A 13995-nucleotide genomic window follows, 5' to 3' on the forward strand; every position below is an offset into this window, starting at 1 on the left:
ACCTAAACCCTCCGAGACTACACAAACACAACTTTAATCAGAAACATAAACTTAACTTAATCCTTGAATTCAAATAAGCATCAAAATAAGCCCTACAGTAGATAACACTTGGTTCGACCCTGACCTTAAACCCTAGACCTAAACCCTCCAAGACTACCCAAACACAACTTTAATCAGAAAAAAAAACATAACTTAATCCTTCAATTCAAATAAGCATCAAAATAAGACCTACAGTAGATAAAACTTGGTTCAAACCTGACCTTAAACCCTAGACCTAAACCCTCCGAGACTACCCAAACACAACTTTAATCAGAAACATAAACTTAACTTAATCCTTGAATTCAAATAGGCATGAAAATAAGACCTACAGTAGATAAAACTTGGTTTGAACCTGACCTTAAACCCTAGACCTAAACCCTTCGAGACTACCCAAGCACAACTTTAATCAGAAACTTAAACTTAACTTAATCCTTGAATTCAAATAAGCATCAAAATAAGACCTACAGTAGTTAAAACTTGGTTCAAACCTGACCTTAAACTCTAGACCTAAACCCTCCGAGACTACCCAAACACAACTTTAATCAGAAACATAAACTTAACTTAATCCTTGAATTCAAATACGCATCAAAATAAGATGTACAGTAGATACAACTTGGTTCAAACCTGACCTTAAACCCTAGACCTAAACCCTCCGAGACTACCCAAACACAACTTTAATCAGAAACATAAACTTAACTTAATCCTTCAATTCAAATAAGCATCAAAATAAGACCTACAGTACTTAAAACTTGGTTCAAACCTGACCTTAAACCCTACACCCAAACCCTCCGAGACTACCCAAACACAACTTTAATCAGAAACTTAAACTTAACTTAATCCTTGAATTCAAATAAGCATCAAAATAAGACCTACAGTAGATAACACTTGGTTCGACCCTGACCTTAAACCCTAGACCTAAACCCTCCGAGACTACCCAAACACAACTTTAATCAGAAACATCAACTTAACTTAATCCTTGAATTCAAATAAGCATCAAAATAAGACCTACAGTAGTTAAAACCATTATCACTGCAGGACGAGGAATAGCTAAACATGCTTCACTACACACCGTAGCTTACCGGCGTCACAATGTAAACAAATGCCATGGGTGGATCTACGCCTGATATCCACTGTAATGATACAAAGTACAAGAGCGTATCGAGTCGATACTACTATAATTACATCAATATTTTTTATCGTCACAAAATCTTTTTTTCGTTTTTTAAAATTCATATTATGTTTATATACTCAGTAAATACGTCCCCGGACTAACCGAGGACTTTGAATATGACCAATGTATGATCCTGTAACTACTTGGTATCGGATCGATATCTAATTTTTTTAATTTTTTTAAATTTTTGATATATTTTTATTTCAAATATGCAAAAAAAAAACAAGAGCAAGCCTGATCCAATACAGTGCTGTAGCTTTAACAGCCATTATAACAAAATGAAAACATGAAAAAAAATAAACAAAATGAGCAATGGACTTTCTTTTTTTTTTTTTTTTTTTTTTTTTTTTTACATATTTGAAAAGGAGTGAGAATAAGTTTACACTTATTTAATTCCACCCCTTTTCTTTAAATCATAAATTACTCTGAGCTAGAACTACTTGTTCACTCTATGTACATACTTAATGAACTTGTATATACATCAATTATAAATATATACATACATATGCACTTTGTGGTATCATCCAAAACTAACAACAGAAGAATAAGTGATTATTACCTTTGAACAGAAGTGTAGATAAAACATGTTAAAACAGAAAATAAGCAGATATTAACTGTAAATGAACAAGTAGATTAACAATCAATTTTTACAGCTTGTCCTTTATAATTTTGACAAAATAATAGGTGTATAAATGACACAATATGTTACTGCATACGTCAGCAGATTAATTAGGAGTCTTTGTTTGTTTACTTACTACTAAAAGACAAGTTGTGTAGTATGTTCACTATTTTATTTGTTTGTTTGTTTATTTGTTTGTTTACCTACTAATAAAAGACAAGTTGTCTAGTATGCTCACTATTTTATATAAGGCCAAAATGTATCTTCCATTGCAATAATAAACATATGTTTAATGTACCGTATGATTTTTTGTTAAAATAAAGCCAATAAAGCCATTTTTTGTGGTCCCCTTTTTTTTTTTTTTTTTTTTTTTTTTTTTAGAAATTGTTTAAATACATTAATACCAAAATATTGGTATCGGGACAAACCCTACTCCCGGATCAACTTGGTTTGCCATCACAGTTTTTGACCTTTGTTGCATACATCAGCAGTTTTAAATCAAAATACCTGGCATTGTTTTACACCAGGGGTGTCCAAAGTGCGGCCCGGGGGCCATTTGCGGCCCGCAGCTAATTGTTTACCGGCCCGCCACACATTCTGGAAATACTATTGTAAAAATAAAAAAGAACATTAAAAAAAGTGGAATCAGGTGAAATCTAACGAGAAAAAGTTGCAATGTTGACACAAAAGCTTTTGTCTTTCTTCATTTTTCTTTTTTTGCCGTTGCTCAAAAAAATAAAAATAATGACAAAAAATCCATGTTATAATGAATTATTTTCAGGGCTCCAATTACTTCAAATATTTCACTTTAAAATGTTTTATGTGGTAATATTGCATATATTGTGTAGTAGCCATATAAAAAATTAAGTTTTCTTTGACAAAGCGCATAAAACAAACAAAATAATAGTTCCAGCATAAAATGGACAGATATATCTGAAGTTGATCTCGTAACTTAAGTGTTGAAAGTAAAAGAAAAACCTAATAAAAATGTATCACTTTATGAGTGGGGCACTTTTTGGATGAAAAATATATTCAGTGCTTTTTTATTTAACTTTTCACTGTGATTACTCAAAAATATGAAATAATTAAAATCAATGGTGTCCTGCATTATTGATCTTTTAGGGCTCTAATTACTAAATACTGCATATTTCAGTTTTACTATAAAAAAACTAAGTTGTTTTTGACAGAAAAGCCATAAAAAATGTTTTTAAATTTGTATTGCTTTATATCAACTTGAAGTTGATATAGAGATTTACTGTAAGCGTTAAATAATAAAAAAAATAATAAATAATCTGACTTATTTTTAACATTTTAATGACTGAGACCCTTTATGGTCCCCGGGACCCCTAAAGGTAAAATAAATAAAAAATGCATATATTTTGTTATGGTTTGAAAATGAAAAATATCAAATGGCCCCCCACATGCTTTAATTTTTCCGTGTGCGGCCCTCAGTGGAAAAAGTTTGGTCACACAAACCGAACAAAACCTGTAGTACCTTGAATGTCGAAGGGATTGTCGATGACGAAGTGTCCATTCCACACCACGGACAGATCGACTGGCAGGTCGCTGATGTCGCCGCCCTCGTAGTCGTACTGGCGGACACAGAAAGACAGAGAATTGGTCTTTCCTAAAAATAGGAGTGCAAATAAATTGGGATGTCATTTGCTTAGTGATTCACCTCGGGTGTGTTGGTGGCAAACAGCTGGTTATACAGCAAATAGACACATTCCATAAGCATACACACACACACGGGAAATAAACAGATGGCTTTAAGCCGGACGGAAATTGGAGGTAAGACAACAGGAAAATGAAAGAAGTGAGAGAAAAAAAAAAAAAGAGACAGGAATCAAACCGCGGTAAAACCTTATTCATCCACACGTGATATAGCAGTCGGGTGAGGAGGGGGTGCGAGAGATAGGATCGGGAGGGAAGTTGTAAAGTGAAATTGGCATTTTCCATTTGCTCACTGACACACTTGATTTGCTAGACGGAGCTTGACCACCCCAAATGGCCAATGGGGCTTGTAGCGCATGCACACACATTTATGATGCAGACCGGAAAAAAGAACAAAAAAAAGAGTCTCCTCTCTGCTCTCCAGCGCACACTATCAGCTATTGTACCCCAGTCCCCATGATCCGGGCGTGACCCTCCATCCATCACACCAGTGGTGGGTTGACTTCATTAGCCGCAATGTCCCGCCGGTTAAATACTGGCCTAAATACTGGCAGCCAGCAGTGAAACAATAGCACGCTCCGTGGTGTGGCCTCCATTAAACTTTAAGGCTTCCCACTTGTCTGCTGTCACCAAAACACTAGGTGGACTTGTTCGCCGGCTCGGCCCCTGCCCACCACATCATGCTTTATTCACGCCGTCACGTGCATGGAAATGCCAAGTCGGGACCACACCGCGACACTGTCACACTGCGACTGGCCACGGTCTAAACCAGTGTTTTTCAACCACCGGTGTGCCGTGACCAAATGTTCCCTCTAATTGTTCATGTGTGTGAGCAAAGGCAAAAACTCCCTGAGCATTCAGTGGAGCCCCGGAGGCGGGGTACACCCTGGACAAGTCCCCACCTCATCGCAGGGCCAACACAGATAGACAGACAACATCTCTTATTATTATAATCAAATGACAGCAGTCATTTCCATGAGATTATTTTCTAATATAAGTGTCACCAAACCCCCCCCCCGCCCCCCCACACACACACACAAACACACACACATATAACCCCCCCCCCCCCCCCCCCACCCCGCGTGCGTCGGTTGAGGTGGGCGGGGTTTGGTGGTAGCGGGAAGAGTTAGGGATGCATGGGATTCCGGGTATTTGTTCCGTTGTGTTACGGTGCGGATGTTCTCACCGAAATGTGTGTGTCATTCTTGTTTGGTGTGGGTTCACAGTGCGGCGCATATTTGTAACAGTGTTAAAGTTGTTTATATCGGCACCCTCAGTTTGACCCGTATGGCTGTTGAACATGCATGCCTTATTATTTTATTATTTATTTATTTATTTTTCATTAAGAAATACAATCACGTGTGCTTACGGACTGTATCCCTGCAGACTGTATTGATCTATATATATAATATATATATATATATATATTATATATATATATATATATATATATATATATATATATATATATATATATATATATATATATATATATATATATATATAATATAATGTGTTTTTTATGTTGTTTTAGTAAAAAATAAAAAAATAAAATAAAAATAATATTTTTTTAATTTCTTGTGCGGCCCGGTACCAATCGGTGGTTGGAGACCACTGTTCTAAAGATCCCCAAAAACTAATTTTTAACCTGTGGAGACCTGGCATTCCAGGCTATAGCTCCTAGACTCTGGAACAACTTGCACCATTCCCTCCGTCATCTTGACTGTGTTGAAACGTTTAAGAAACATTTGAAAACGTCCTTTTTTTAGTAAAGCTTTTAGTTAATGCACCATCATTTTTAATCCACTTTGTATCCTTTTTATGATGTTGCCCCAGTTGCTTTAAATTGAATGGTTGTTTACTTACCTACGTTTTGTACAGCGCTTTTTGTGGTTTTATCTGTGGGGAAAGCACTTTATAAATAAAATGTACTTACTTACTTACATCTAGTGGAGATGACATGAGTGCATGTGACCATTGATGTCAAAGTATGAAAAGAGAAAATCAAAACCAAAACAAATGATGTTGATTTGTGTATGCACTTGAAGCCTTTTTCCACCACACTCAGAAGGTATCTGCCAACATGACTAATTACAAGAGGGCGACCCATGTATGCACTCTGCTTTCTTCTCACAGGCTCCTCATCTCACAGCTGCTCTTGCTTTGTTAAAAATCGGCAGTTCTCCGTCCCAGACACACACACACATGCACACAACTCTTGTATTTGTTACCTTCTTGAGACCCCCGAAAAATGCCTACTAGTATAATAATAAAAGTCGTAATTTTACTCAACGCAACGTCAATATTTTACAAGAATAACTGAACATTTGTGCAATGTTATGATAAAAGTTCTAATTTTGCTCAACAACAGTCGCAATCTTACGAGAAAAGCTTAACATTTTGGCAGTTGTATGAAAAGAGTCAAGATTTACTCGATAAGAGTCACGATTTTATAAGAATACTTTAAAAATGTTGGCAATATTTTAATATAATCGGAATTTTTGACAAATGTCATAATTTTGCTTAGAAAATGTCACTATTTTACAAGACATCAAAACAATTGGCAATATTGTGATACAAGTCAGATTTGTATATGACAACTGTCACCATTTTGCATTAAAAATAATAACTGTACATTAAAAAAGTAATAATTTTAGAGAAAATATTGCAATATTACAGAAAACAGAAAGAATATAATAAATTGTTCCCAAGTTTATAAGAAAAAAGTCGACACCTTGTGAGGAGAAAGACTGCTTTAAGTTAATTACTTTATTTATTTATTTTGTGTTTGTAATTTTTTTTTAATCTTCATTATTTAATTCTAATTATTATTACAGTATCCCTCTATCTATCTATATATATATATATATATATATATATATATATATATATAATATATATATATATATATATATATATATATATATATATATATATATATATATATTTATTTATTTATTTATTTTCAAGTTATTACAGTATATCTCTATATAACATTTATTTTTTTATTTATTTTTTTTTATTTTAAATTTTGGCCAAAGGGGCGCATTTCAATTCCTTACACACACTTGTTATTACATATATTGGCCAGAGAGGGAGCACTTCAATTTTTTTACACACACTTGTTATTTCATATGTTGACCAGAGGGGAGCACTTTTAAAACCGACCTTTTTGGACCAACCCTAATTTTGCACATTAAATCAACAAAAAAAATCCAGACTTTGGAGCAATGTTCACAGACTCTAGTATTTGGCTCTCTATTAGTTGCAATGGTTTTCCATATTGGGGACCCATGATTTCAGTCCTAACTTGTTTACACCAGCCTGATATGGAAGGTACTTTTCCTTGTTGATGTCTCAAGAAGGGTAGAAATACAAGATAAAAACACACACACACACAACACACACACACACACACACACACACACACACACACACACACACACACACACACCACACACACAACACACACACACACACACACACACACACACACACACACACACACACACACACACACACACACACACACCCACACACACACACACACCCTCTTGTATTTGTTACCTTCTTGAGACCTCCGAAAAATGCCTCCTCTAGTATTATAATAAAGTCGTCATTTTACTCAACGGCAAGTCAATATTCTACAAAGAAAAACTGAACATTTGTGTAATATTATGATAAAAGCTGTAATTTTACTCAACAACAGTCGCAAATTTACTACAAAATCTTAACATTTTGGCAATTTTTATGAAAAGAGTCAAGATTTTACTTGATAAAAGTCACAATTTTATAAGAAAACTTTAAAAATGTTGGCAATATAATATTAATGGGAATTTTACTTGGTTAAATTTTGACAAATGTCATAATATTGCTTAAAAAATTTCACTATTTTACAAGAACAGAAAAACAATTGCAATATTGTGATAAAAGTCAGATTTTTATATGAAAAATGTCACCATTTCGCATTAAAAATAATAACTGTACATTAAAAAAAGTAATAATTTTACGAGAAAATATTGCAATATACAGAAACAGAAAGAATATAATAAATTGTTCCCAAGTTTATAAGAAAAAAAGTCGACACGTTGAGAGAAAGACTGCTTTTAGTTAATTATTTGATTTATTATTTTTGTTTGTAATTTTTTTTTAATCTTCATTATTTACTTCAAGTTATTACAGTATGCCTCTCTCTCTCTCTCTCTCTCTCTCTCTCTCTCTCTCTCTCTCTCTCTCTCTCTCTCTCTCTCTCTCTCTCTCTCTCTCTCTCTCTCTCTCTCTCTCTCTCTCTCTCTCTCTCTTCTCTCTCTCTCTCTCTCTCTCTCTCTCTCTCCCTCTCTCTCTCTATATATATATATATATATATATATAAATATATATATAATTATTACAGTATATCTCTATATACATTATTTTTTAATTTTAAATTTTAATATTTCTTTAAAAAATTTGGCCAAAGGGGGCGCATTTCAATAACACTTGTTATAACATATATTGGCCAGAGAGGGAGCACTTCAATTTTTTTACACACACTTGTTATTTCATATGTTGACCAGAGGGGGAGCACTTTTAAAAGCAACCTTTTTGGGACCACCCTAATTTTGCACATTAAATCAACAAAAAAATCCTGACTTTGGAGCAATGTTCACGGACTCTAGTATTTGGCTCTCTATTAGATGCAATGGTTTTCAAAATTGGGACCATGATTTCGGTCCTAACTTGTTTACACCAGCCTAATATGGAAGGCACTTTTCCTTGTTGATGTCTCAAGAAGGGTAGAAGAACACACACACACACACACACACAGGCACACACGCACACACCAACACACTCTTGTATTTTTTACCTTCTTGAGACCTCCGAAAAATGCCTACCTCTAGTATTATAACAAAAGTCGTCATTTTACTCAACACAAGTCAATATTCTACAAGAAAAACTTTGTGCAATATTATGATAAAAGTTGTAATTTTACTCAACAACAGTCGCAAATTTACGAGAAACGCTCAACATTTTGGCAATTTTATGAAAAGAGTAAAGATTTTACTTGACAAAAGTCACAATTTTATAAGAAAACTTAAAAAATGTTGGCAATATTATAATAATAATCGTAATTTTACTTGGCAAAATTATGACAAAAGTCATAATTTTAGTCAAAAAATGTCACTATTTTACAAGAAAAGCAAAACAATTGGCAATGTCGTGATAAAAGTCGGAATTGTATATAACAAATGTCATCATTTTGCATTAAAACTAATAATTTTACATAAAAAAGTAATAATTTCACGAGAAAATATTGCAATATTACAGAAACAGAAAGAATATGAGAAATTGTTCCAAATTTTATAAGAAAATAAATCAACATTGTGAGAAAAAGACTGCCTTTAGTTATTTATTTATTTTTAAAATGTTTTGTTTGTAATTGTTTTTTAATCTTCATTATTTACTTTGTTATTACAGTATGTCTCTATATATATATTTATTTATTTTTCAAGTTATTACAGTGTGTCTCTTTATAATTTTGTTATATGTTAATACATATGTTGACCAGAGGGGGAGCACTTTTAAAAGCGACACACAGTCAATGTGAAAAACCCCACATTTTTGTGACCCCCCTCATTTTGACCAGCAGGGGTGCTGATGAGACATTGTCCATTAGATGCAATGTTATTGGGACCATGATTTATGTCATCACTTGTTCACACCTCCTCATATGGAAGATGCTCTTCCTCCTCCATGTCTCCAGAAGGGTAGGAATACAAGAACACACACACACGAGACGTATCTTTCCCCACATTCCGCAGGGACATGCAATCCATAGAGGCGACTCATGTAGCTGCAGAGTAAACGAGTGCGGGAGCAGATAACGAATGAACCTGAGCCAACTGGCGGTGTTACAGTAATGAGGCCGGCGGCTGTTTTGTGCTCACCTTGTACTTTGTACCGCCTCTCCTTGGATCTCCTCTTGTCACCTCTCATTGACTGCCCTCCTCACTTATCCTCATCCCTTATCTCCTTCTTCAACGTCCATTTCTCTTATTTCTAATTTGCCCGCACATGCGATTTCTTCTCTTCCTCTTCCCCCGAGGGCCCGGTCCTGGCTCCCGTACTGTATATGTTGGCCCAGGTAGATTAATTACATGCAGTGACATGCAGGAGCTGGCCAGAGGCTTCAGTAATGAGTTTGATTACTCATCTCCAGCAGCTCCCGGTGCTCAGGGGAGTGGAGGAAAAGGACACCAAGCTGGGCAAAGCTGAGGTCTATGTAGAGCAACTTTTTTTTTTTTTTTTTTTTTTCTTCCCCCCTCGCGGGCTTCCACCTGGAAACTTTTAACAGCATCAACACGGGCGCGCTCCAGATCAAAGCTCCATCTATGCACGTCAGTCGATAGTGAGGTCTGCAGCTAACTCAGAATCTGCCTAAAGCCAACATAAAGTTTCAAATACACACCAGACTACAAATAATGCATGAACCCTATTTTACGGACCATAGGGCGCACCGGATTATAAGGCGCGCTGCCGATGAATGGTCTATTTATTATCTTTTTTCATATACAAGGCGCATTAAAGGCCTACTGAAAGCCACTACTACCGACCACGCAGTCTGATAGTTTATATATCAATGATGAAATCTTAACATTGCAACACATGCCAATACTTTAACTTATAAAGTGACATTTTAAATTTCCGCAAAACTTCCGGTTAAAAACGTTTTATTATGCTGACGTACGCGTGTGACGTCACGAGGGCAAGGGAAGTATTCAGAGCAGGGCCGGCCCGTGGCCGTATAGGCAAATGCTAAGGGCGCCGTCCATCAGGGGGCGCCACGCCAGTGCCACAAATGTTGGAGGAAAAAAATAAAAAAAGTTGGTACTATTATTTCTAAATACATAAAATAATCACACGTTAATTAAAATGCAAAGTAAAGCCTATTTAATAGAAATATTATTTGTTACAACATTAAACGCCCCCTCCCTTCCCGTATCATGACTCTTTTTGGACGTCACCACATCAAAAAATCAACAAAAAGATGTCAAAACGGCCAAAACTGTCAGGTGCCCAGGGAAGAAAAAAGAGAAAAGAAGAGGAGAAACGAGAAAAAGACAGAGGTAGCAGGTAAGTAACGTTAGCCTACATGACATTATTTGTCTGTTACAGAATGTGATAGTAACCTGGCTTTTTAGCATTAAGCTAATGTTAGATGATTCGGCAATTCCTAATCAATAAATAGCTAGTTCTGTTTTAACGTCGGGTTAATATTGTGGAGGGGGCTAAATTGTTATGGAAAATAATAATGTAACGTTAGGTAATTACAGTACTCCCTGGTGTACAGTAATTTGTAAGTCATTCTAGTTAATGCAGTATTAAAAAGCACAAATAGAGAACTCTGTAGGATCCCCTTTTTTTGTAATATAGTTGTTAAAGTCATACTGGTTTGATATCTTGTTTTGTGCAGTGCCTTATTTATATTGTATTTTTAATTTATTTTATGCAACTTGTTGACACGTTTTATTTTGTGTTTATGTATGTAAAAAATATTGTATTTCATATATTCATTTTTTATTTTTTGTATTCATTTATTTATCCATAGTTTTTTTTATCTTGTTAACAAATCTGATTGTTAATTTGCTTTCTTTAAGTAAAAAAAAAGGTCAAGACAAAGCTATTCGGTTTATTGTGAGTATATACACTTCACTGCCGATGTGGGGGGGGCGCCACCTAAAATCTTGCCTAGGGCGCCAGATTGGTTAGGGCCGGGCCTGATTCAGAGCCCGTAGAAAAAGCTCTGTTTTCATTTCATAATTCCACAGTATTCTGGACATCTGTGTTGGTGAATCTTTTGCAATTTGTTTAATGAACAATGGAGACTGCAAAGAAGAAAGTTGTAGGTGGGATCGGTGTATTAGCGGCTGGCTGCAGCAACACAACAAAGACTACTTACTTAGATAGCAGACGCCTAGCCGATGCTAGCCGCCGACCGCACGGATGATCGGGTGAAGTCCTTCGTCGCGCCGTCGATCGCTGGAACGCAGGTGAGCACGGGTGTTGATGAGCAGATGAGGGCTGGCTGGCGTAGGTGGAGCGCTAATGTTTTTATCATAGCTCTGTGAGGTCCGGTTGCTAAGTTGCTAAGTTAGCCTTAGCGTCGTTAGCAACAGCATTGTTAAGCTTTGCCAGGCTGAGAACTATTAACCGTGTAGTTACATGTCCATGGTTTAATAGTATTGTATTCTGTCTATCCTTCCAGTCAGGGATTTATTTATTTTGTTTCTATCTGCATTTGAGACAGATGCTATCACGTTAGCTCATGCTAAAGAGCTTTGTCGCGGAGATAAAAGCCACTGTGAATGTCCATTTCGCGTTCTCGACTCTCATTTTCAAGAGGATATAGTATCCCAGGTGGTTTAAAATACAAATCCGTGATCCACAATAGAAAAAGGAGAGAGTGTGGAATCCAATGAGCCAGCTTGTATCTAAGTTACGGTCAGAGCGAAAAAAGATATGTATTTCACTGCATTCTAGTCCGTCACTCTAACGTTCCTCATCCACGAATCTTTCATCCTCGCTCAAATTAAATGAGGTAATCGTCGCTTTGTCGCTCCGAATCTCTCTCGCTGCATTGTAAACAACGGGGAAATGTGAGGAATACTAGCTCCTGTGACGTCACGCTACTTCCGGTACAGGCAAGGCTATTTTTATCAGCGAGCAAAAGTTGCGAACTTTATCGTCGATTTTCTCTACTAAATCTTTTCAGCAAAAATATGGCAATATCGCGAAATGATCAAGTATGACACATAGAATGGATCTGCTATCCCCGTTTAAATAAAAAAATTCATTTCAGTAGGCCTTTAAAGGAGTCATTTTATATAATGTAATGGTGGTTCTTTGGTCAAAATGTTGCATAGATGATGTTTTAAACATCACCTTCAAGTCGCTTTCTGTCAGTCGCTTCAGGATGCGCCGTTTGTGGGCGGTCTTATTTACGTGCCTCCACTTCGACAGCGTCTTCTCCCCGCCATCTTTGTCGTAGCGGGTGTAGCGTGCAAGGACGGAGTGGAAGAAGTGTCAAAAGATGGAGCTAACTGTTTTAAATTGTTGGTATATTCATTATTCCTACATTGTTGATACAAATGATTGTTACAGTGTAATAATGATTGTTACCTGTGGTAATGCCACTATGATACAACATGTGTATTATAATCGTTGAACAAAGTAAGAGTGAAACTCATGTGAATAATCACTGAATGGAGAACTGGGGGTGGGATTAAATAAAGTATCTTCTTCCCACTCCCTTTCAGATAAATCTGGACAATCATGCATTACATACTATACATTACCTTTTGCACTATATTCATTTTATTATTATGTGTTGTCAACTTGTACTTTTTTATGTCATTGCCCTGAAATAAATAAAGAAATGAAAAAAAAAAGAAAAATGAAATTCAGAGTTTACTGCAATCAAGCAGAAGGTATAGAACAGGGGTCACCAACGCGGTGCCCGCGGGCACCAGGTCGCCCGTAAGGACCAGATGAGTAGCCCGCTGGCCCTGTTCTAAAAATAGCTCAAATAGCAGCACTTACCAGTGAGCTGCCTCTATTTTTTAAATTGTATTTATTTACTAGCAAGCTGGTCTCGCTTTGACCGACATTTTTAATTCTAAGAGAGACAAAACTCAAATAGAATTTGAAAGTCCAAGAAAATATTTTAAAGACTTGGTCTTCATTTGTTTAAATAAATTCCTTAATTTTTTTACTTTGCTTCTTATAACTTTCAGAAAGACAATTTTAGAGAAAAAATACAACATTAAAACTGATTTTAGGATTTTAAACACATGTACCTTTTTACCTTTTAAATTCCTTCCTCTTCTTTCCTGACAATTTAAATCAATGTTCAAGCAAATTTTTTTTTATTATTGTAAAGAATAATAAATACATTTTAATTTAATTCTTCATTTTAGCTTCTGTTTTTTCGATGAAGAATATTTGTGAAATATTTCTTCAAACTTATTATGATTAAAATGAAAAAAAAAATATTCTGGCAAATCTAGAAAATCTGTAGAGTCAAATTTAAATCTTATTTCAAAGTCTTTTGAATTTCTTTTAAAATTTTTTGTTCTGGAAAATCTAGAAGAAATAATGATTTGTCTTTGTTAGAAATATAGATTGGTCCAATTTGTTATATATTCTAACAAAGTTATTTTGGTTTAAGCCAGTGGTTCTTTATCCAATCCAATCCAATCCACTTTATTAATATAGCACATTTACACAACAAGAATGTTTCCAAAGTGCTGCACAGCATGTTAAAAACAATATTAAAAACAATATTAAAAACAATATTAAAAAACAATATTATGCTACACCAATGACTGAATAAAAACAAAGAATAAATGTTTTTTTTTACCTTGTTGGAGGCACCGAACCCCACCAGTTTCATATGCGAACCCGAACCGTAATCATAAAATGATTTATTATATTAAAGAAATACTAATGAAGA

At 35.4% G+C, this 13995-nt stretch overlaps 1 protein-coding gene across 1 annotated transcript in view; it reads right to left on the minus strand.

The window, feature by feature from the left end:
* LOC133653245 (plexin-A1-like) overlaps positions 1-13995 on the minus strand; it is a 195125-nt gene that overhangs the window by 55352 nt on the left and 125778 nt on the right. Inside the window, exon 7 of the mRNA XM_062052325.1 lies at positions 3325-3421. Coding sequence (XP_061908309.1) covers positions 3325-3421 — 97 coding nt within the window. The remainder of the gene's footprint in view (positions 1-3324; positions 3422-13995) is intronic.

The sequence above is a fragment of the Entelurus aequoreus genome, linkage group LG07 (assembly GCF_033978785.1).
Source record: "Entelurus aequoreus isolate RoL-2023_Sb linkage group LG07, RoL_Eaeq_v1.1, whole genome shotgun sequence".
Classification (NCBI taxonomy): domain Eukaryota; kingdom Metazoa; phylum Chordata; class Actinopteri; order Syngnathiformes; family Syngnathidae; genus Entelurus; species Entelurus aequoreus.